Source organism: Nelumbo nucifera, chromosome 3 (assembly GCF_055504915.1).
Source record: "Nelumbo nucifera cultivar China Antique chromosome 3, China Antique-T2T, whole genome shotgun sequence".
NCBI lineage: Eukaryota > Viridiplantae > Streptophyta > Magnoliopsida > Proteales > Nelumbonaceae > Nelumbo > Nelumbo nucifera.
The window spans coordinates 104,942,032-104,967,380 of NC_142651.1; the positions used below are offsets into that span (position 1 = coordinate 104,942,032).

At 36.6% G+C, this 25,349-nt stretch overlaps 3 protein-coding genes across 7 annotated transcripts; all 3 read right to left on the reverse strand.

Moving 5' to 3' along the window:
* Nucleotides 1-1,327: 1,327 nt before the first annotated feature.
* LOC104598870 (major allergen Pru ar 1-like) lies at nt 1,328-2,478 on the reverse strand. Its single transcript, XM_010261136.3, has 2 exons — nt 2,169-2,478; nt 1,328-1,867 (listed from the first exon to the last, which is right to left on the reverse strand). The coding sequence occupies exons 1-2, from the start codon at nt 2,347-2,349 to the stop codon at nt 1,569-1,571; spliced, it is 480 nt and encodes a 159-aa protein (XP_010259438.1). The 5' UTR covers nt 2,350-2,478; the 3' UTR covers nt 1,328-1,568.
* Nucleotides 2,479-9,482: 7,004 nt separating this feature from the next.
* Nucleotides 9,483-13,165, reverse strand: LOC104598869 (uncharacterized). The gene is made up of 6 exons (XM_010261135.3): nt 12,016-13,165; nt 10,440-10,990; nt 10,213-10,300; nt 10,057-10,127; nt 9,920-9,976; nt 9,483-9,819 (listed from the first exon to the last, which is right to left on the reverse strand). The coding sequence occupies exons 2-6, from the start codon at nt 10,557-10,559 to the stop codon at nt 9,688-9,690; spliced, it is 468 nt and encodes a 155-aa protein (XP_010259437.1). The 5' UTR covers nt 10,560-10,990; nt 12,016-13,165; the 3' UTR covers nt 9,483-9,687.
* A 3,205-nt stretch (nt 13,166-16,370) lies between these two features.
* On the reverse strand, nt 16,371-23,847 carry LOC104598868 (putative protein phosphatase 2C 5). Of its 5 annotated transcripts, none has more exons than XM_010261130.3 (8): nt 23,482-23,778; nt 22,983-23,275; nt 22,704-22,875; nt 22,390-22,607; nt 22,161-22,268; nt 21,924-22,049; nt 21,591-21,823; nt 16,371-17,235 (listed from the first exon to the last, which is right to left on the reverse strand). In XM_010261130.3, exons 2-8 carry the CDS (start codon nt 23,193-23,195, stop codon nt 17,007-17,009), a joined length of 1,299 nt encoding a protein of 432 aa, XP_010259432.1. In that variant the 5' UTR covers nt 23,196-23,275; nt 23,482-23,778; the 3' UTR covers nt 16,371-17,006. The 5 variants fall into 5 exon arrangements, with proteins under 5 accessions (XP_010259432.1, XP_010259433.1, XP_088755934.1 ...); XM_010261131.3 differs by having other exon boundaries at nt 22,983-23,384; nt 23,482-23,773; XM_088899809.1 differs by lacking the exon at nt 16,371-17,235 and adding an exon at nt 17,487-17,835 and having other exon boundaries at nt 23,482-23,760.
* Nucleotides 23,848-25,349: the final 1,502 nt, after the last annotated feature.

Below are 25,349 nucleotides of genomic sequence, written 5' to 3' on the forward strand. Positions count from 1 at the left end.
GAGATGGATTTTTCATACTATACTATGGAATATAGTGCATTAATAAATGTTTGAAGTTTGAACGTAACACCAATTAACTAAATTCTGTTATATGAATTATTCACACTTGCTAACAGTGCATCCGTGACCAAGTACCAAATAATATCAAGGTTGTTTCCCTTAAGAAAAAGCTGTGGCAAATCGTGGCCAAATATCATTATTTAAGAACTCAAGGAGGCCAAGCTGTCAAATAACAAGGTCCTATATATGACTAGTCAAGTTTGGTTCGGACAAGGTCCTATATTTGCAGCAACAGTGAATGATTGTACGTACGTAGTAGCAATTTATTGGTTCGGACAAGGTTCTTAAAATCGACTCGGACAAAGAACCGGTCAAGGTCTGGATTATGGGATGAATGGTCCGACCGTTTGAATTGAATGAATAATCTGTTCTGACGAAAAAATAAAAGAGTGGCCAAATTGTTGAACGATTCAACTGTTCGAATCAGTAGTTTATTGACCAAATCGACGGTTTTGAGAGAAATAACAGTTGAATCAATTCCCAGTTTTTTCGTTCCAACCGTCTAATCTGATCTGGTTTTAAAAACCATGGGTTCTGATATGTGGTGAATGATACATCTGTAGCACCCTCTAATTAAGTTAAATTTAAGGCAGTTTATGAGTCACATAAAAAAAAATGTAGCAGGTTCCGGATTATACCACATTATTTCTACAAATACTGACAACTAAGGTAGAAGCCAAAAATGAGTTCCTTTCAACCATCCTCCAAATCGGTTCAATCCATTCCATTGGACAGTGGTTCTCTATATACACATTTAGGGCCCAGTCCATCCGGTTCATGGGAAAAGGGGTTTAGAATTGGTCAATTATTTGATTGGGCGGAATTAAAATCTAGTTTGGGAATGAAATCCCATTTCAGTTTATTCCAATTTCTATTCTCATTCATGTCTGAATCAAACAAACTATGAAAATAGACTATCTCAAGTCCTTAGTTTTAATCTTTGGTTCTCAATTTTGAAGATGAAGACGCTATATCCATCTATGAGATTATACTGTTTCTCATAATCATGGCATCATATGTACACTTATTACAGGTGAGAGAAGTGCTCATCAGTAAGTCCAAATAATTAATCCCTAAACTAAATTACTTGAGTTTGCATTTAACTAGCTAGACTTGGATTGATTGGATTCAAGAAACTCAATTCTGCAAATTTTATGGACTGGTTGTTTGTTTGGTTTCCGATCCGAATTCAACACCTCTGGGCTCCACTCTAATCCGAATTCCAAATACACACCTCTTGATCTCTTGGGTAATGTAACATATAACATTGATAAATGAAAGAGGCGAGGATCACCTGTTGATTAATTGATAACAACTTCGTTTTTCCACTATAACACAGAATACTTATTATTCACGCCAAGCCAAAGGCAAAGCAATTTTGCCTCTAAAAGAAAGAGAAAGAAGACTGAAGGCAAAGGGAAAAACACACACAAGACGCAACAAAATAAGAACAAAAGACTGGCATGGGTGCTGAATATGTAACCCAACAATTAAATTAAAGTAACAGATTAAGCATAGGCGTCAGGATTTTGTAAGAGGTAAGCTTCCACGGCCTTGTACATACCCAGAGCTCCTTCTTTGCCAGCCTTGACATCCTCTTCTGTGAATTGGGCATCACCAACAGTATGGTACTCACTTGACATCTTACAAATGCATCCTCCATCAGCCGATGCCTCAAATTTAACTTCATAAACAACCGATGTAAGCTTATCTCCTAAGGCATCACCTTCTATCATAGTGTTCTTGCAGATGAAGTTTTCTTTGTCCAGTGCATCTATTCGGTGCTTCACATATTTGTAGGGACTGGCTGCAGATGACAAAATTAAACAGAATATATATATATATAGTTATATGCTCCTTTCTTGTCCAATATCTCCCCAACTAAGGGTGGCTCAGTTGGTACGTTAGTTGGTTAATTAATTCTAATAGAGATAGGGATTCGAATCTTGCTGCCACCAACTTCGGTGATGGTGGCGGTGGGGTTATTAGTGTGGTGTTGCACTACTCAACGGCCCTAATGGGGGATTCGGGTGTATCACCAAATACCAAAAAAAAACACTTGTCCAGTATCATTAAACTGTAAATCAAGTGAAGTTTATAAGACAAACCTTCAGTGAAGTTGGTCTGTTTGATGGTTCCAACCCCTCCATCTCCGAGAATGTCGATGCTCTTTATTGATTGAGGCATGAGCTTGGGGCACAGGTTGTGTGAGTCAAGGATCAAAGCCTTGAACATCCTGGCCGGAGGGATAGCACATGTGAACTCCTGGGTATATATCACAACACCCATATTCAACTAGACTAAGAAAAGAACTTGCGAGAAACAAAAAAAAAAAAAAAACACTGAACTAAGAAAAGTAGGGGGCTTCTATTATGGAGTGGCAAAGAACATTACAAGTATTTATAGATGAAGAGTGAAGTTTGCTGTATACACAATTTCATTCTTTGGTAGTGCATTATTTAAAAGAAATATTAGATGGTAGGTATGTAAGAATATTCTGAATTGAATGTAACCTATTAACAGCCGAACCAAAGAGTCATTTTCAGATGTGGGGAAGTTTATCAATGTGTCAAAAACAAAAGATTGTAGAGTTTCTCCAACGTGAACTGTTTTTAATGTAAAATTCCGATCCGAAACATAGGTTCTTCGATTCGCTGTCTAGTTTTATTCTTGTTGTTTGAAAGACTGAAGCTAGAAATTAATACATTGTTGAATTTCTGTTTTTGCAAATATGTTTTCCTTTATCATACTTGATGAACATGAAGCATATAATATTCACAAACAAATTTTGATCAAATAGATAAGAGTTGATGAAGGGAAATTTGGCCCGATCTCGCAACCACCCGATACGTGGCAAAAGCAAGCAACTCGGGGCAACAGAGCGTCCAAAACGAGCACCGAAAGTAACGGTCCAAGCTCACTACTGAGCCCGAACTCCACCAGACCGGATTCTCTACTAGGAGCCTGAGCTCCCTACCAAGAACCCGAGCTCCCTACTAGGAGTCCGAACTCCCTACTGGGAGTCCGAGCTCCCTATTAAGAACCCGAGCTCCCTATTGAGAACCCGAGCTCCCTGTAAGGAGCCCGAACTATCTCGGGTCCTAAGCCTCACAAAGCCGTGACCCGAGCTGGCCCATGGCAGCTCGGAACACTCCCCAAACCGAACTCAAGACATCTCGCTCGCCACTCCAGCACTTCGCTTTCGAAACACCAGACTGGCCAAACGTACCTGACACCAAGGACGTCCGTATCCAAGGGTGGCGCACCTGATTGATTTGGGATATGACGCCTGACAGCCGCACTTCAAACGGCCTCCTGCCACCGTCGTTACCAGCCGCAGAGACGGCTCCGACAAAAGGAGCAGTGGCGGTTCTGTCCGGTCAGAGGAAATGACATCCGAACTGGCAGGAGCTCAGAGATAATCATGCCCGATCTGACAGAAGCCTGGAAGTGAGTGCGCGAGGTGGTTATAAAAGGCTCCTACCCCCCAAGAACAAGGTATGCTAACTTTTGCGCTATCTGGCTTATCTTGCCTTTGAAAGACTCTAACTTGAGCTTCGGAGCCCTTACGCCGGGTTCTCCCCGGAGTTTCTTCACTCCCTCCGTTTCAGGTCCCCTGCCACTCAACTCAGAGGCAAGATCGTTGACAGTTAAGATCGGTCGAATTGTGCATCATCAAGAATGATCAATATCCAAAGATGAGCAATTTGAATTTATTTTATGTTACGTATATATTAAAATTGTATTTACTTATCATACAACAACCTAAGATTAAAACATGATCATCCGATACTCAAATATAGATATTAGTGTATACTAACTAGTATGTCTGATATTCATCTTTTTCATTTTTCTTAATTTTTCTATTTTATAATGATCAGGGAATTGATTAAGACACTCAAATGTTTTACATCTTTTGAAAAGACTTAGTTCCACGCAATCTGTATACACTAATACACGTCTTCAATAATAATTGACACGTCTTTATGTGAGAAGTAGATCATCCCACCATGTGGACGTACAATGAATAAATACCGGGGCCCTTGTGTGCTGTCCTTTGCTCTTGGATCTCTCTGCTCGACATGATATCTGGGTTTGAACCCGCACCTAACTAATAGTAGATCTCTTTGCTCGACATGTTTGGATCTACTCAATTAATTATCAGTTGGCTTAATAGAAACGAGGCCATTTCTTGATTTTTTTTCTTTTTGGAGAATTTCAACAAATTGATTCTGTGTGCTCAGATAATAGTTTTCATGTGCTGCCGACAAGTACCAAATCTCTAAAAATTCTATTTGTGTCCGCATCGTGGTTGGAACATAAGTGATTATTTTAATCCTTTTCGAATGTTGATAGACAATAACCCTTTCCATCTTGTTATGCATTTGACATTTTTTATTTTAAGGATTTCTCTTTTTTATCGTTAAAAATTTAGTATTTATATATAAGGACATTTTAACTATAAAAAGGAGATAAATCCTTCAAATAAGAAATGCCAAATGCAGCCTTGATTGGTAGATATTATTGTCATTTTTACCTATAAAAATGTTTGGGGTTGGTTAATACAAATCGTTGAGAAGTTTTTTTTTTTCTTTTTAGTTATTAATTTCTAACTACTTATAAACCCCAATTATCAATTTCATGTATGCATTTTTCTAGTTGAAGTGACTATCTTATATGATGTGATAAGATAAATTTCTCGAACAGAACTGTAGAAATGGCAATCAAATTAATTCTATCATAATCTCAATTCCACCCTGATCCAAAAACAGTTTCCCTGTGACTGTATTCAATATTAGAATGATTGCTACAAAAATCTTGTATTGGTCTATTTAATAATCATGGAATAAATTATTGCCAGGAGATGGCCAAAATACGATGGATTAGGTGAGAGATCACAATCGTGCTTTTAGTTTTGTGAACGTAACCTAGACTTTTTGCGCTCGGTGATGAATGTGTTTTGTCTCATTGTAATGGTATTGAGAAAGGGAATGAAGAGATAAGAATTTAATATGGTTTAATAAATCTGACTGCATAAGACTGATAACTAGTTTTTTTCTGATATCTTGATAGTGGGGAGCTCATAAGCTGGCCAAATTTGACATATAAATTATCAGAGAATAGTCAAATTCTATTTACCTCATGATTTTTTTTTTTTTATCTTCAATTGTCTTGAAAGACCTGATATAATACGAAATTGATTAATGGAATTAGCTTAATGCTATGTTTGGTTTAAAGGAAAAGGTAGGGAAAAGAAGAGAAACCTCTACAAGGTTTGTAAAGGTTTCTCTACCTTTTCCTTCCTTTCTCTATTTTTTTTTTCCTTCAAACCAAACACAGCATAAGGGTCTGCAAAGAAAATGCCTAAATTGGGTAGATTGAACTGGGTTGAGGGTTAAGTTAGGATCGAAATTTGTTAAAATTTCAGTGGGCTTGAACCTTAACCCAAACATGATGTAGTTGGATTGGATCAGGCTTGAGCTATTCAGGTCTCAACCAAGCCCAATTGGAGTTTAGGTCAAGCTGAATTTTTTGGTCTAAGCCTAAGCCCAGCTTAGAGTCTAACTCGAACCTAACCTAACTTTACTAATAAGTGTTCTAAAAGACTTGCGACATGGGTTTGGGTTGGGCCAGACCATGTTTCCTTGCAAAGAAAATGAACTAGAGAATTAAGAAGGAGAAGAATGGGCTTTAAACAATCTAAATAGATTGGGTGAATATTCGGGTGGTGGAGATGAAGAGCATTTGAAGAAGACGTATTTATAGATTGAGATGGAAGCATAGTGTGTGTTGGGTGTGAAGTGTGAACCTTATGCGTAGTTCAATAAGAAAGCTGACCAGCTTTTCTGTATTCACTTTTCAGAAAGTGTAGGTTTTACGGTAAGTTGCACAACTTATTTGGGAAAGTCTTCCTATCTCCCAAGTGGATAAGTCAATTGTCCATAAGGGCGAAAATTGGCTAAACTATGGGGCGCTAAAATCGCTTGTCAACACATGAAAGTTATGGGTTTTTTAGAAAATTATCTCATCTATTCAACTAACAATTTTTTTTTAATAAAAGAACATGGGTGAATGTACTTGAAAAACACTTTCCCAAGTAACACATACCCGAGTAAAAGCATTTTACCTAAGTAAGTAACTTATCAACAAACAAATGAGGGGAGGGGGGCTCAGAGTAAGTTCTGGGTCCAAGATCAATCATCTATATAGTGAATGATTTACTGTATTGATTCCTGTGATTGATCTATAAAAACTTTTAGTGGTACACATTACACACTATATTACTCTAGAATGTTTTTTTTTTTCTGTAGATGAAATCTTGGACCCAAAAAAAATAAAAATTAAAAAAGAAGCCGACGTAGAGTTGATATAAAGAACATCCATGACAAGTAGAGGTGGAACCGAGCAGAAAATCTAGCTATTTAAGCTTGGCTTGGCAAAAAAAAAAAACACAAGGCTTGAGTTTGGGCTCAAACTTGACTTGAACTTAACTCGATTAGCAAACAAACTTATATACTAGACTCAAACTTGAAGCTTGATTAAACTGAAGAGAATAAAGCTTTTCACAAATAGAACTTAAATAACTTATAAAATACTCTATTTGTGTTCACCCCTAATTACATAAATAAAATTAATTTTGTATATGCCACATTGACAGTAGAAATGCCTAATTTATAAGCCTTCAAGTCCAATATTCGGCCTATATGGTCTCTAGCTATACAAGCTATCGAACAGTTCCCATTAATACAAGAGGCATCAAAGTTGAATTTAATGACCTCAAATCTAGGACTTGACCAATTAATAGGAATAATTTCTCTTCTCCTCTAATCAATCACTTTCCTTTTCTCACTAATTTGGATCTCATTCCAGGAATTTCGCACACTCTCAATAATAATGGGAGGAACCACATTTCTTTTGTTAAAAACCCTATCATTACGATTTTCCCAAATAAATTTGCACTGATGCAAATAATGGGAAGAGCCATATTTCTTGTCTCTCAGGTTGTGTTTGGTTTCAATGCAAATAAATTTGCACTGATGCAAAACCATGGTAGTGCAAATGATTTGAGTGCAAATTCTGATCTATTTTTTGTTTCAAGTGTTATCTTATTCTGTTTGATTGCAGTACATGAAGTAAATTAAAACATGAAGCAGAATAAAATAAAATCCAAAACAAAATTAAACAAGAATTTGCATTTTATACATTTACACTCCCATGCATTTGTACTAGTGCAAGTAAATTTGCACTGCAACTAGGGGTGAGTATTATTCGGTTAAAACTGAAATACCGAACTGAAAATTTCGGTTTTGGTTGTTTTGGTTTTTGGGTAATTCGATTCGGTTAATTCGGTTTTTAAGAATTTTGATTTTTCAGAGTTATAAATTCGGTTAACTAAAAAACCGAATTAACTAAAATTCATTATATAATATATAACATTTAATATATAATATGCTATATATTTATATATTAATATATTATATATAATGTATTATAATGAAATTTAATTTCATAATATATATTATAATATACATTATAAGTTATAATATATAATATTTTATATATTAATTAAATTCTGTTTTTAACCAAAATTTTTAATTTTAGTTATTTCAGTTTTCTTGTAATTCAGTTTCGATTTCATTTTTCATTTTTTTATTTCAAGTTTTAAAATTTCGATTAATTCGGTTAAGTTTTTAACCGAATAAATCGAATGCCTTAAGGAACTAGAAGATAGAAGAGGTCACATGCAATGGAACAAATTATGTACAGTTTTCTTTATTGTGATTTTTGAAAGTAGGAATTCTTCTAGAAAAGTTGTCATGATCATGACTCTGATTTCTTAATTATATTATAGGTAGATGGGCCATCCGGGTTTGGTGGGCCGCACTCGTAATTAGAAGATTATGAAATCAGTCATATTATTGTTGTATCCAACATGCTAACAAAACAACATAAAATTAAGGGGTGTTTGGTGCATTTGTGTTGTATTGTCATTGGGTCTTGTCTTGATCAATATAAATTTGTGGAAAAGAATTTTCTCACTGAAATGTTTTGAGTTGATAAATATAAATTGATACTTTTATTTAAAAATATCAAATTTGATATTTATACATGTATTTTTTTAATTGAAATGATAATCTATATTATTAATAAAAGAGTGAATAACCTCATTTTCTAGACTTTTTATTAGACATTTTTACCCCTTATCTAAGTAATATACAACGAGCATAAAAAAGAGTATATATGTCTTTTATTCTCACTCCAAAAACTGCCCACTTATAAGAGTTAATAAACTGCTTACTTATAACTGTTCAAAAACTATACACTTATAACAGTTAAGAAACTGTCCACTTATGATAACTGTTCAAAAATCGTCCATGAATTATAAATAGTTTTGTTTTGGAGATACTGTCAGATGCAAATGCACGTATATGTTTACTAGTCATATATAATGTAACAATAGTATTCATAATTTATATTTATCAACCTAAAATGCAATGATAACACAACACCACTGTATCAAATTCAAATACTCTTTTAGGCTTAGTTTGAAAAGAGTGCAAATACAAATATGTACAGTGCAAATACACAACTGATCTGTTTCGCTTTTTATAGAGTGTAGTTGGTTGATATGGTTTACACTGCTCTGCAATAATCCCTCCCTATAATTTAGTGATATTGCTGTATTTGAGAAATAATCTGGAATATTTTGTAATAACAACTAGTTGATATTTTGTAAAATGATGTTTTAGGCTGTGTTTGTTTTGCACGTGTAAATACGGATTGATGTAAAATTTCACAACTGATCCATATTTTCATGCGGTTGTTTTTAGTGTAAGGTGTATATTGGAAATCGATGTAAACCTTCCCATTGATTGACTTTTCTATCGATAATTGATGTAAATAATAGATCGATAACATCGATTATCACATCAAAAATGCTCCTAACAATCCACTAAAATTTTAAACTCATTAACTGTGTATTTTCCACCGAAAACAAACGTAACCTTAGGCATGAATAACTAGTGAATGGAAACTCCGAGAAAGGCCCATAGTGAGCCTGTTTTCTTTGAACTCGAGCTCAAGTTTTCCTGTCAGAACCGGACCAGGCACATGCAGGCTGCAGAACGCCCTTCCTTTACCGGGGCCTGTGCATCAGGGCCTAGTGGCCCAATATTTCAAACATTCTGTACTTTGTCCTGAACTTCTCGAGTCATTTGCATCCCCATGGTTGCCTTGCCCATCTTGTTCCAAAATTCAACTTAATGGTTGTTCTTCCAAAGTTTCAAAAGACGAGCCTGTTTGGTTGTAGAATAAGTGGCTTGCATTGAAAATTTTCCTATATATTTTAGTGCATACATAATTAACCATCTTATTGAATGTTAAGCTGCATTTGGAATGGGCATTTCTTATTTTAGTGCATACATAATTCCATTAATTATGCGAGAGACACAGAGGTGAGAGAAGACCAAATAAAAAAAAAAAAACAGATTAATTTCCATTCATTCAGGAATCAGGATTCAAAACCTTTGAATCAACAAACAAAATGATGACACAGAAATGAACCTGCAAAAACTACATGCTATTGATAATTATTTGTTTTCCAAAAATAAAAAAGTATTGGAAGAGTTATGAACGTGAGACACGTGTCCTTTTCCTATCATGGGCATGGCGATCAGCTTCACCGTCGATCCCGTACGTAATACCTTCTTCTCTCGCCATTTCTACCAACATCTTTTGAAGCTCCTCCAAACTTTCACCCTATTTAATTCCCTCAAAATTAAGATCATCAGTCGAGTTTCTTCTTTGTTAGAAATAAAACCAGATTAAATAAATCAAAAGGGTTTTACAAAATAAGTACCTGGGGCCTTGCTTTCTCCACCATCGACAGTAATTCTTGCATAAAATCCGAAAATCCCTGTTTCAAAGAATTCAGAAGTTCTGCAAACAAGCAAAATTGACAAAATGCAAGGGAAGGGATTAAAAAAAAATACTGACATCGTCTTCATCTTGGAAGAGATGAACCAATTCAGCGTCGTACATTGACCTCTTCCCTTTATCTGACAAAACTGCAGAAAATATGCCCTTGAAATTGAAGCCGAGAAGATCAGAAATCAACCTGTGTCCAAATTAAGTATTCTTTGGTTGTATTACCAGAATAAGCTTCTTGGATTTTCTGGAAACGGTATTGGGCTTCTCCAGCGACCTTGGGATTTCTCATCCACTTATCTGGATGCCATTTCTATCACCACCACCATCACCATCAGAAGAATTTCAATGGGGATAAAAGCATAAAAATAAATAAAAAATGAAGAAATCAGGCACTAAATTATGGTGCAGAGACCTACAGGGTAAATAAAACAAATGAAAAGATCACTAACCAAAGCGAGCTTCCGATAAGCAGTGCGAATTTCAGTAGCGGAGGCATTGCTACATATGCCGAGGACTGAGTAGTAAGACGAACAGCCAGCATCATCGGATTCTACCTGCCGAGCTGACATTTTTCACCGGCGGTAGAGAAGGAGAGGACGAGGAACGGTATTTGGTTGATGATATTGTTTTCTTATATACGATGGTGATGGTGACGATACATAACGACGACGACTGGTGATCCTGATTCCTGATAATTAAGATGAGAAGTGGTAATGGCGGAAAGAAACTCGACAAAGAAAGAAACCAGATTGCTGGGCGTCAGTTAAGATTAATTGTGGCCTGCCCTTTGGGAGTCGTTAAGAGTTGAAGCGGGAGAAGGTTCCAGATTTCCACACTCCAGTACCTAGCTGGTTGTTGTCGTGATTTGTATATACGAAAACGAGCGAGTTCTCCTTTTGAAGCTGGATATCAACTCAACTCATGTTGGGACTTGGGAGTTGGGAGAATCGCAGAATCATGAGAACGTTGTATTTAATACAAGCGTCGGGATCTGTTTTGTCTGCGAACATAAGCGTGTGTATCAGATTACGTCATCAACACGAGTGAATGAATACGCAGTGTTCCGTACAATGGGCATACAAATATGTACAGTGGCAGAATTACAATTTTTTTGTTAGGGGGGTCAAAACTTACAAAACATGAATAGGGGGTCAAAAGCTAAGAAACATGGATAAGGGGGTTAAAATATAAGTAGAATTTAAATGGGTTTTGTGGGAATTTTGGCTCCCCTCCACCACCCCTTGCTCCGCCCCTATGTACAGTGTAAATACATAAAAAATAATATAAAATATAAAGTTTTGCACTCTACATATTTGTATTTATACTCTTTCCAAATTGAGCCATTAGAATAAATATGCATTCGCTTTTTATATCTTACAAAATGCGGCCTAAAGCTCAGTTTGGAAGAAATACAAATATGTAGAGTTCAAAACCTTCTAATTTATATTATTTTCTATGTATTTGTATTTTGTATCTTTCTATTTGCACTATTCCCAAATTGAGTCTTAGGCTTTATTTGGTTACAGTGCAATTTTGTTTGCACTAGTACAAATGCTTAGGAGATAAAATGAAAATAATTCTAATTCTGGTTTAATTTTGTTTTGGGTTTTATTTAATTCTTCTTCAACTCTAACGTTACTTCAATAATTTTAAAATAAAAACAAATCATAATTTATATTGAAATCATTTGCACTTCCATGGTTTTGCATCATATTGCAACCAAACATGGCCTTAAGGAATCTAAAATCCTCGATCAGAATATCACCCAACAAAATCCCAAAATTTTTCAAAAACACAACAAAATCCCTTAAGGAATCTAAAATTAATTATATTTTATATAATATGATATGTATAATATTTTTTAATTTCTATATGTACAACTTGGGTGGATTGGTTCATGTCCAAGGTCAACACAACACAATTTAAATTGGGCTTGGGTTGGATTCGTAAAGTTTAATAGAAACATTAATATTTTTAGGGCAATTTTTTTAAACTATCTCTACTGTTTTGAAAAATTATCATTACCATTAAAATAATAATGGAAGGGCTGAAATGTCCGTTTTTGCCTTAAATCAAATTTGAAGCTCCGGATCCCTCTGCAGCATGTACAGTTCCTCTACAAAGACTAAACGCTCTCAACATCGCAGTCCAGCTTCTTCATGATTTCATACCGCGGTGAATGAACAAAACCAAAAAGAGACATTTCGGAAAGTCGGGCTTCCGCAATAGCCACCCCCTCTCTTCCTGGTCAAGATAGATGGGAAGTAGATGAACATAACCAGACATACACCTTTGTTTCATGATAGAGCTGCCCTCCCTCCTACAATACCCAACCCATGGTGGTGGTGGCGGCAGCTACGGTGATTTCCGTGACGGTGGTGAAATACTATAACAGACAAAAGGGAAGAGAGAGAGAGAGCCACCTCGTCTCTGAAATTGAAGGAATGCCTGCCATTTCCAAGGCAGCCATGACAGAAACAACCGAATAAAGAAAAGAACGAAACCCTATAAACCGGAACTTTCTTCCTTTTCTCCTCTTATTCTATTTACTGCAACAATGTTCACCACAAAAGAACAATTGTTAGCTTTATTTGCCTTCCTCCTGTAGACATCAAGGCTTTCTTGTTCCAGTTGCAGAAGCATTATGTCCCTATCACTATCGCTTTCTCCAATTTCAACCCAAATTTCCTGATCATCGAACAATCAATTTACTCCAGCAGAGGTTTTATTGTGGATATGTGCTCCTTGACTGGCAGCGCAGATGATTGACAGTGGAAGAAACTGGCAGCGGTGGACGCAGGCAATCGGCGAGAACGAGAGAGAAACAGTAGCAGAAAGCTTAATAAAACAGGGAAGGGAAGGCTATAAATCGAATCCCCAAAAGTAGATCATCGATAATGAAAAATGAATAACGAAGCAAATGGTGATTCCGACCTGTTGGAGAAACACGTCTTCAGGAGTTCGTCAGGCTTCCGATAGTCCTTCGATTGTCATAACTCCGACAACTTGTGCCCTGAGCTAGGAGAAACAGGGGAGAGAGGGATCTGTCGTTGCAGGGCGGTGATGAAACAGGGGAGACAGGGAGAGAAAATGAAGGGGAAGAAGGCGAGAAAGAGAAGGTGGAGGGGCTACGCCGCCGGTTAAGGATCGAGCTAGTTCGATTTGCCGTTGTTGAAAGGAAGAAGAGGGCGAGGGTAAAATTGAGTTTTAAAAAAATATACATATCACATGTGTAAGTTTTCACGGAATATTAACGGATGTTAACATTTAAGGTAACAGTAAGGAATCCATTAAACACGTAAAACATTAAGGGTAATTTAATAAAATTGCCCATATTTTTATTTTATATATAAAAAAGATATTCATATATTATAAATATACTCTACAAACCGATACATTATATGTAATATACATGATAGGGTCCTACCCCAGTCTGGTTGGCCTACCACCTTAGAGCCAACGTGGCAAGAGATTCTGACACAAGCCCAATTCCACCTTAGAGCCAACGTAGCAAACATAAATCTTAGCATTCTAGCTCTCTTACCCTCTGTTTTACTCTTCAACCCTACTCAGCTAAGACCAATTCGTCCCAAACAGCTTCACCTGACTTATCTCTCTGCCTTATTGACTTGAGCATTAGATTCCTCCTCCCTGTGAAACCACCTCAGGGACAGGTCGTCGATTTTCATCACCCCATTTTGCTCACTTTGTCCATCACAGCTCATCCAACACAGTTCGTCACAAAGCTCGGCCTCATCCAGCTCAGAAAGACCTCTTATTTGCTTCTGCCTGCCTTAGCTCGAATAGCATCAATACATAATATGTATTTTTGTATATGCTCATCCATTGGGCTTTGGGCCAAAGCCCAAGCCCAGCCCATGAACATGTCTACTTGTAAATGAGCATGGACCCAAATTAGACATATAAATATTCTAAATATGTACAATCTAAAGAGTACACAAAGTTAATATATAATATACATGGAAAGAATACAGCATAGGTCAAATAGGTTGAGATTGGATTGGATTAGGCTTAGGTCAGATTTGGACCATCTGAGGCCTTAACCCAAGCCCAGCCCAAGTTTTCAAGCCTAAACCCAACCCAAAGCTTAAAAATCAAAGCCCAAACTGTGCAAAATTTCAGTTCGGCTTGGACTTCCCAACCCAAAGCCCAAACTTATGCATTCAGCTACATTTAGGGATGCAAATGAATCAGAATAAGATTGGATCTAAATTTGAATTCGATCCGCTTTAAACAGATTTGAATCCCCATGTTGCGTTTTGAATTGGATCAGATCACAAAATATGATCCATTTCAAACATCTGATTGAAATCGGATCATATGGATTTTCTATTTGATCGGATTCAGATATGCCCCAATTCAAATATATCCAATCTGTTTGCTTTCCTAACTACATTATTCTGATCCTAGAACCAATAATAAGTTAATAACAACATTGTTCCAAAATTAACAAAACCTCCTTATAATAACTATGGTGGTGGTTGGTAACATGGACGTTTTTGGGGCTTGATTTTCCAAAAAAAAAAAAAGCCCACGCCAAGATGGTGCATGTTAATTTGTTTGGTATTGTTTTTGTTTTTAGGTAGGCAATAAAGCAACGTTTTTCACATTTATGTTGTTTGATAAGCTGATTTTCATCACTGTTTTTATTGTATGTGTAATCTATTTGGTACATATCAGCGCTACATCATATTGTCATTGGGAGCAATAGCTCACTGATGTAGCAAACGTCAAACTTGATGTTTCATGCATCGAGAAAAATACAATTTACAAAGCATGGGTGTTTTTTACCAGTTTTTCAAAAAAATAAAAAACACTTAAACAAACATCCCCTACATTGTATCTTAACCCTGGTTTATCATGGTTTGTTGATGTAAAGATGACTTGACAATTACATGATGTGTCTCATGTTCCAATGAAACTTCCAGACATAATTTTTTTTGCTCGATAATAACCACACTATTAAACATAAAATAAATAATAAAAGTACATTAACTTATGAATGGCACAATCAATACTCATGAAGTCATATTATTTACAAAATGACCTAGGAATAGGATAGCCTCTTCTTTGTTGTATTGTTAAAAAATACATTAAAACGTTTTCTCAATTATAGCACCTTTCTCAATTTTTCAGAACCATGATATAACTTGGCTGCACATGTGCAAGATTCATGTGCCATTTCCGAAAGCTCACTAGAAAATTTGTTCCCAAATAAACAAAGCCCTTTCTTTATTTAACAACTGCTATTTGATTGGATGACGATTCACATCCTCACAGTCCCAAAGACAATTAATTATACAAGGTCTCTTTATCATATTTCATCTAAAATAAATAAATCCGAAACGATGCCAGTGTAACCACGTGATTCGCCCTACAGAATTTGACTATCCATGGATATGTCAACATCCACTTTGTCAGCCATTGCCCTATTGACCTACTATTACTTTTTTAGAGTATAGTACTCCCGTCCCAGAATGTTCATTAAAAAAAGAAAAAAAAAAAAAAGTTTTTTTACCAAAAGGGGGTGTTTGGCAATGACTGCATTTTTATGATTATTTACAAAAACTTGCTTTGCATGGTTTTCGTCAATGTTTTTGAACCGCCGTTGACCCGGATGGTCGGACCATTCGGCCCAAAAACTGTTCAAGCAATTGATTCCATTTCACCCCTGACCCGCTCTTGGATCAAAAACTATTGACTTAGTCAGAAAACCACTGACCCAGGCAGTCCAACCATCGATTCGTTTGACCCGAGCAGCAATTCACGATTTGAGAAATTGCAGATCTGAAACACAAACTCAGATCTGATATCCAGGTGGTCTAACCGTCGATTCATTTGACCCGAGCAGCAGTTCACGATTTGAGAAATTGCAGATCTGAAACACAAACTCAGATCTGATATCCAAGAAGAAGAAGAAAAAATTGCAAATCTCAGATCTAGATCTGAGAAAAAATGAAAAATCAATCTCAAATCTGAGATCTGAGAACTTGTATGAGATCTATCATCTGCACTGTATTACCACCGTCACCATCGCCATCTCATCATCGCTGTTGCCATCGCCGTCGCCGGTGAGCGTCGAATCATTCTCCTCTTCCTTCTTCTTCCCTCCTTCCCTCTTTCTTTCCTTTCTCCTTTCTTTCTCAGCCGACAAAATACTCTTCTCCACTCCTCCAGTCCTCCTTTCTCTCTTTCTCATGACTCGTATACCATTTGGCCTTTTCTAATATAAACCGTCTGAACAAATGATCAAACCGCTGACCCAAAAACCAGTAGCTAAAACGGTTCTGTTTTCGGGTCAGTTTTTAAAACTTTTTCGTTGTGCACGAGTCCATCCATAACAAATATTTCATCCATCATTTCCACAGTAACAAATTCATATTTTTCTTTAACTTTCGTTTTTCAAAAGACACATAATATGGCACTAGCAGACTAGCAGTGCATGGGGATAATAAAAAAGAGAAATAAAGTGGCATCGCCAAGAAAAGCAACCTTTCCCTCTGGTACTCACATGGTGAATGATGAGAATCGCACTGTAGAAGGCTAAGGACGAGTAATTTCAACCATCAAATCTGGCAAGCGAACCCTCCAGTTGAGAAAAAGACAAACTGACATAACAACACCTGTACTAAGAAAATGATAATTGTCATCACAAATGTTACTTACAAATTCAAGATGTTAGAAACCAAACAATCACCAATATGTATTTATGAGATAAGCATGGCTGTTTCCGTGGTTACTGGTTAGTCCTCCCATCATAAACCCAAATCAACAATTCACTTCTATAGGACCCATTCAATCTTTCTATCTTTCCTTCTTACACGTAAATCTTCACCAGGAATGACACCCCGACCGACCCTCCATTCTTGACTCTTGAGTGATCAGCTCTATAGTGAACAATTCCTATACTTTTCTCAGAAACACGACCAGACTGCCAGATAGCAAGTGCATATGTAAGTAATGGTATAATGATTAGTGGGAATATTGCTATGTTGTCACTTTGGTTGGCTCGGCCGTTTTCCTTCCATGGCATCCATCTTAGTCCTACAACTCGTGCAAAGGAAGGGACCTTCCCATGGTTTTGATGTGGGTGAGTAGAAAGACCCCGAGTTTGCACATTTGGCAGATTGCACTTCTGAACCATCGGTTGGTGGTTCATCAACTTGGCAGATTGCACATCTGAATTGTCCAGAGTTGGTCTTCTGGGGGAAATCCTTACCCAACCTGCAATTCCACGAGGGGCGGTGAGGTTGGCAATTCCACATCAACAATAATATATTTCCCAACCCTTTCAGAGAATGAATCACACAGTGAGTCAAACAGGAAGAGGGAAGATACAGGCACACTCTCGCCATTGCTATAAGCATCAATATCTAGTACTAGTACAGACAAACACACACAAACCATATATCCAAGTAAATATATAAAGAAACGTGATTAGAGTAAAATAATTCTAACAGAAACAAAGCTAATCAAATCGATGAATCACCAACTCTAAACATTTGTTATATTTTATAGATTTTGAATGTCAATAAGGATCCAATATGAGAGCATAAAGGATAAAGGATGACATCATACAATGTTAATGTGTCATTTAGGCCTAATTGAATAGGCTGGGACCCTGGTACTGCTCCATTAAGTAGCAAGCTCCTTTTAGGAAGTTATCGCTGCACATAATAATTCAGGTTCTTTTCTTGACTTCCGTAACGAAAAGGTCAAAAAGAGGTCTTGGATGGTGGGACTGGGTAATGGACAGACCTAACCATCAGCGTTTTCTTGCATGAAGAGGCCACTCTCCGATTCCAACCTGGTTCTCATGCTTACCTGATCAAGATTTTAAAGTGTGAATCTAATTGACTGGCATGTTGTGTACATGGATCAAAACAAGTGGAGATTCAAGTCATAAACAGCTCTGTAAATTTGTCTACGAAGGTATGATACATGCCCCTCAAATAATTTTCAATTTGCATGACAAAATCCACTGCTTTTGAGTTTGTATCTCTATCACTTTTAAGTTATGACAATGATCACTAATTCAGTACACTTTTAACCAATGACAAATACAAGATACAAGTAATTTTTTGATGTAATACAATTTCATTTCAAAAAACAAAATCAAAATAGCGAGTCCAGAAACAACAGAATCACTTGATAAGCAACCACTTCAACTGTCAACAGTGAAAATGGGATTTTTATCACAGCTCTAGGGTACAGAATCCCTTACCAAATAGCCATCCAGCATCTTTGAATGAATTCCCTTGAAATTTTAAGTTATAGATAAACTATAGTCTTCATACAATATCAAAAGCAACAACTATCATATATTGTTTCTTGAATGATATATTTGTACGTTCTCTCAAATCTTATGCATGTAAGTGCTTTATACCACTTCATACTCCATTAATACAAATTTTTTACCTTTACCTGTGAAGGAAAAAAATTAAAATAGGTTTTCTAATTTACCCTAACACACTCTCAGTTGGCAATATAATGTTGCAAATTCATAATTCTACAGCCAACCTCACAGACATCATAGACCAGAGACTTACAAGACTATTCAACATGATTCTCATTTTTGAGATGTTAGTAAAGACAGATTTATAACATTAGCATCAAAACTCAAATCTCCACCCAAATACTATAAAATCACCTAAACCACATGTTCAAGGAGGAACCAAAAGAAACCCAGTTATGTGGGTTTTTCAGTTGAGACACTGAAGATAAATTTCTGTAGGAAAGGAATCTGGCTAAGTGGTAGCAGATCGACCTTGGTTTTCTAAAAGAAACAGTAAGCCGTTTATTTATTAATGAAAAAGAGAACCAGGCAGGACAGATGATATTATACAAAGAATTCAGCAGAGAGCCAAGCATTCCACTTAGCTTCTTTAACCACTACTTTTTACATTGAATCACCATCCCCAGTTATCCTAACATAAGTTTCCTCTCATAACTCCTGCTCCTGATAGGGCATCTGCCAATCCATTTTCTGGTCTAGGAACTGACCTGATTGAGAAATTCAAGTTGTTCACTAAGGTGTTGTTTGGCAAGTCTTTCTAAGTAGATTTTTCAACAGCCCAGCAGACCAGAAGACACTGAGCTTTTGGGATCTTGTCTTCAAAGACCAAGACTGTTTGGTAGGCATCTTGGTTCACTGGGCTGTTAAAAACATATTGAAGGCTATTTAAAGCACAGAAAGACCAAAAGCTTCATTTGAAGCTTTCCTGATTTTTGGCTAATTTGATCTTACGACATGCTCATCTCTAGGTCTTCTCAGCTACAAGAAACCAAACGCTAAAAGACCATTTTTTATCTTTTCAGTTTCACAGACCAAAAGATCAACGGAAAAGACGTGCAAAACACCCTCTAAAGCTCCAGCATACCTTACAAAAATTCCCAGAGAAGGGACATCTTCCCTCAATTTCAAGCAATTTATACAACTTAGCATTTTCCCTCCACTTCTATTTTTGATGGATACTCCCTCCACTTGTATTCCTGTCTAGCATGTTGATGCAGCAAATTTGAGGCCCTTAAAGCCAATAGCTCCACTTTCAAGGAACCAAAACCAACCTGTCACCAAAAGCTTAGAATAATTTATCTATTGCCATTTCTTTAATTGCTCCCCCTATGAACAAAGTACCTGGGTTGCACAAGTAGAAACCATCAAACTTTAATTTTATTTTTCCCTACTCAGCTACTTACCAGTCAGCCAGCCACTTTGTAGATCAACCATAGAGATTACTTTGAATTCCTCACTATAACTATACAGTGCCAAACAAGAAATCCTAACCATGATAAGTTCTAGCAGCCTCTAGACATTCTGGTCCTTGTTTTCAAATTCTTGCAATTCCTAGCTCCCAGACCTCATAAAATTGCTGCTCAAGTACAATGGATCAACCACATAACAACAAAACAGTTCAATGGAAAGTACATCTAACCAACCGAATTTATGGTGGCCAGGCACCACTTGGACATTTTGGCCTGGAAAATCAGGTAGATGCTAGACAACAAAAAGAATGTACTACATATAATGTATAATCTATAAAAACTTACATATAGACATTATGTAATTATATGTTCCCTGTAAACCTTTTCTTTTTAGGGGGTATTACATATTACACATTACAGGGGATTAAGGGTGGTGACTGGGGACAGAACAGGGTATACATGAGGTCCACTGACCTTTCCACGGAGAGCCTAAAGTAACAAGGGTTTAATCCTGCACCTCCATACTCGGAGGGATGCTGAGTGACCATCTCAGCTACTGGGTTATCAATATGTGACCTGTAAACTATTATACTAGAAACTTAATCACCAAATGATTAAATGACAAGTATGGCATATCTATTTCTGGAGAAAAAGAAAGATTTTGAATTCCCTAGTACAAAGTAATGCAAACATAAACAAGGGTTTGGATCCCCAACTTAAGGTCTGCATACACACATATCAACACAAAAATCAACTACAGAATCACAGGCTCGTATCAATATATAAAAAGAAGCAAAAATACCTATTTGCCCCCAATAAAATGTGTATTTCAATACTGCCTGCCTAGTTATCTCCTAGGTGAGATGCATCCATAAACACCTAGTCAACAAACTCAACACCTAGATTGCTTTAACTACACTGATCTAACTCCATTGCAAAGACCAACTTAAATGATGCAAAGATTAACAATCTAAAAACATGCTTTGCTAGGCTATAGACCACAATGAGAGTTTCACTTTTTCCTCTGCCCTCCCCTCAAAAGATGTAAATAGAAGAGAAACTGTTCGATACTTTCTGTTGATGCTAGAACCTCCCCATAAATTGTATCAGCAAATTGGCAAAAGCACCACATTTTGAAGCAAAATCAATAAGGATACTTCAGAGGAAACCTATATTTTCACTGTATATGGAGCCTACTAGGGTAGTCAAGGTGGAGAACCAAATTTTGATAAATGTTTCAACTTTCTTATCAGAAAGACCAAAATACCCTTATCACAATGAACATGACTAATAATGCTTGATGATAGACCCAGATCCTATGTAGCATCCCCCAAAAACTAGAAGAAAATAAGTAAGTAAAATAAAAATGGTCATATAATTGTTAGAATAAGAGCTGATATGGTCCACTCTCCCCCCTATAAATTCAATGAAAGACATCTGATAACTTTTCCGATTGTAAAGGTCATGATTCATGAGCTCTCCAGCAAATTTACAAAGATGAAAACTTATATGCAAAAAAAAAAAAAAAAACTTCCAGTAGAATATAATAACAACATAAAGAAAAGCAAAGACCTCCCTTAAAGCAATGTGCAGAAGCAAGGAGTACAAACACAGTTAGACATTCTATTAGTGATGATTAAACCCTCTAGAAGAATGTTGTTCATACTCAAGAAGGGAAACAGTATTCATGTCTCATGATACAGTAAAAGAAATGCCTTCTTTTCTGTGATACATTAAATATGAAATTTAGCACATAAAGTATAAGATAATTACAGGATATCCAAAATAAATGATACTTTGTGCAGACTTACCATCAACAAAATTAATCTAATTACCATTTGATGAAAATTGAACATCAAAAGAAAAGGGCATACCTTTCAGAAAGCATTGCAGAACCTTCTTCAAACAGCTCCTCAACAACTCCAACCGAGGAAAGCTTGTTTGTCAATTTATTGATCGAGTTCTGAGATCTCTTTCCAAAAATAAATGAACTGATCACATTTTGTTTCTTCCTTGGGGTTGATGGCAACACAGAATGTTCAGGTGGAATGATGTCGACCACAAGGCAGGTTGTATCATCTTTCAGACCCCTTGACCTCAGGGCTTCCTGAATGAACAAGCAAATACATGTCATGAAAAATAGAACAAAAGAACAAATATTTGAACCACAAATCAAGAATGGAGAATGGGAAAGGAATTGGCATCACCTTTACAACCAGCTTTGCAGCAAGCTCTGCAGGTAATCCCCGGCAAGATTTAGCAGCCATTTCAGATGACAAGGCATCCCAGATTCCATCAGAAGCAATTATTAATCTTCCCCCAGCATTTGAAAGCTAAACCACCAAAAGATAGATTCCAAAATTAAGAATTTGACACCAATTATTGGAACAAACCATTTGAGGGGGAAAATAAAAAGATCACTATGCTTTACCCAAAGAGCTCACCTTCACTTGCTTAACATGCGGTATAGGGACGATGAACTCTCCAACATCCGTGTCACCAATGGATCTTGAAAGGCATAAACCACCAGGCCAGCACCGGAGAGGGCCCACCTATCAATGGTATAATAAGTTATAATACTCCTAGGGACGTAGAACAGATATATTATACTAATAAATCTTCCAACCATGAAAATTGTGAGTAAACATGTTAGAGTTTTCACTTTCTGTTCACCTCAGTTCCGCCATAAACATTAAGCCTTCCCACCTCACCCCCACTTTTGGTGACACGTTCCCTCTCTTCTGCGTTCTCTTCTAGCCTGTGATCAACTGTCAAAAGAGAAACTACACCTCCCTGCGTATCCAATATGCATCGAGAATCTCCGACAGAAGCAACTGTCACAGTCCACCCATCAATTACAACAAAGGTGACTGTTGTCCCTGATGTTTCTCCTGTTATCAAACGATACCAACATATTAATCACAAAAGCGCTAAATGTATAAAAGAAAATGACAATATCGCATAAAAAGAAGGAAAGCGATGCTTGCCTTTCCGCTGAAATTCTATGTCAGTCTTGACGAAACCTGCAACCAATGCCCGTGGGAGAGCTTGAAGCCACTCTTCCCTAGAAATGCCCTGAGGAATCGCACTCATGACATGATTCAATAGATTCTCCTTAGCAAATATAGCTGCCGATATGCCGTTGTGCCCATCAAAAATCTGCCAACGAGCCCTGAGTTAATTTCTTCCATACGGATACGTTTAGGACAATCACAAACTAAACGAAATTCCATAATGGCAAAAAAAAGGAATTACGAAGAGAGTACCGCAAAGACAGAAAAGGACGACGCCGGATTTCCCGGAATCCTCTGGCAATCGGGCTTTATTAGAAAATAGTCCTCCCCTTTCTTCGCCAAAGCAGCCTGCCCATATCTAATACTAGGTTTCTCAGTCTTGTCACTGTTCCTGAGCTCGCGACCGATAAGAGTTGCAAGAGGAACCAGGGGAGGCCTCATTCTCGAAATTTCCGTCCGGCTCATGTTTATCTACGTCTCGACATTCCTAAGAACTTCGTATCAAAGCCCTAGTGCATCCAAAATGCACCGTCCGTATCGAACCCCTATTCAATCCAAATGCACCGATCCGATAAGGCCTTTCACACGATTTCGCCATTATACTCCCAATAAAACTATACAGTCGAAATGTCTCTACCCATAATCTACATTCCACTACAACAACGATGCCCGAATAGCGAAAAGCACATAGAACCATTACAGAAAATGCACAATGACTAAAAAAAAATCAATGAATTCTAGAAACCCTAACCTTTCAGCATGGCATTTCTCTCCTACGCGACCTATGAATCGAAGCTGGAAAGAAAAGATGGTTTCGCCTCTGAAATCATTTGCATAGAAGACGAATTTCGGAATCAGAACACAAATCAAAACTCCCCCGAGTCTTCGAGCAAATGCTCTTCTGCTGAATGGACAAGTAAGTCTTCAACAACCAGATAAAAGAAAATTTATCAGAGTAGAAAACCCTAAGGAAGAGCTTAACTATCTATAAGCTTCACAGCTGTAGCAAGAAGCCAAGAAGAGAGAGAACTCTTTTTCAATTTGATTTGGTAGTAAAAATAGAAGGGGAGAAAGAGAGCGAGAGGAAAAAACGCGGGGAGAATGACGTCTTTGATATAATGACATTCATATCCTCTCTCTTTTTTTTTTTTTTCTCTTTTCGGTTACCGGCTGGAAATTTTCTTAATAACGGAAATGCCCTTAAGAGAAGAAGGAGGGTGAGTGGATGGATGATCAGGATTCAGCATCAATCAAAGGACACACGTGGGACGCATGCAACGGCCGACCTCTTCATAATGGGTTCCAGCTAGTGTTCTTGATCGGGAAGCAATTATATTCTAACGAAATGAGATCAGACGATTGGGATGGATCCATCTGTAATCCAATGGAAAAGCGATGGTGATGAGTTGGTGGGTTCGGATCAAACGTGGGAAATTGACGGACCATGAAAAAGCCCGTTAACCCTCCTGTCTTATTCATCAGTTGGCATTTTCCACCTTTGAATTGTTGGGTTGTAAACTGGTAATGGGTCCAAGTCCTACAAAACGGTATCCAATTGTCCGACTTCGATCTGTTTATAATTGGATCAAATATGAATCCATCTCTATCTTCTTATCCGATATAATCCCACTTGATCTGATTTATATGAATTCATCTTAAAATTTGTATTTTCATTATATAACAATTAAATTGTTATATGTTTAAGTTTCATACAAGTAAATTTCAATTCATTTTATTCATAAAAATATAATATTATTAAGGTTATTTTTAATTTATTATATATAACATTTTGATCATTTTTAATAAATTAACATCTGATTATAATCCGATCTAAATCCATAATATATGTTATGGATACAATTCAATTCAAATTTGAACATAAATGAATCAAATTTGGATCTACTTATATATGACTCGATTCAATATGTAGAGGGGCATTCATTTTAGAGCCCATATTTCTTCTTAATGTACATGCTCTCTGCTTTTTGTAATTTTGTTTTGATTAGGTCCTGTTTCTTCTTTTTTATGGTTATCGTGTGCATTATTTATTTAAGGTATTTTTAGTTTTTTATATTATTAATGAAAAGATGTGATAATTTCAAAAATAAAATAAAATGAAGGATAATAATATGAAAATTAGAAAGCAACAATTTATTTGTCTTGTTTCACAATAATCCATCAAGAATCAAATTCAATTTGAGACGTTATCTAAGCTAAAACCAGTTTCTATTTTTTCTCATATGGTAAATTTTACATTAATATATTTTAAATGGTCCAATTGTCTGGTCTAAATAGATGGCCCGTTCAGGCAAAAAATAATAAAAACAAAAAAGGCCAAAAACTGGTGTTCATATCAACGATTTGACTGCCTGAATCAAAGGTTTGCTGATTAAATCAACGTTTTTTTGGCCAAAAAGCGATTTTGGGGTGAAATGAAACCATTCAAGTGATCGGTTCCTAGTTTTTCTGGTCTAATTTTGAAAACATTAGGTAGAAAAATATAATTTTGCCATTCCCTATTATTTATTTATAAAGAAACCAATCAGCAAAGCATTAAACCATCATCCTCTTCAAAATTAGTAGAAGATTCACATTTGACCATTATCAACCACTTGGCCA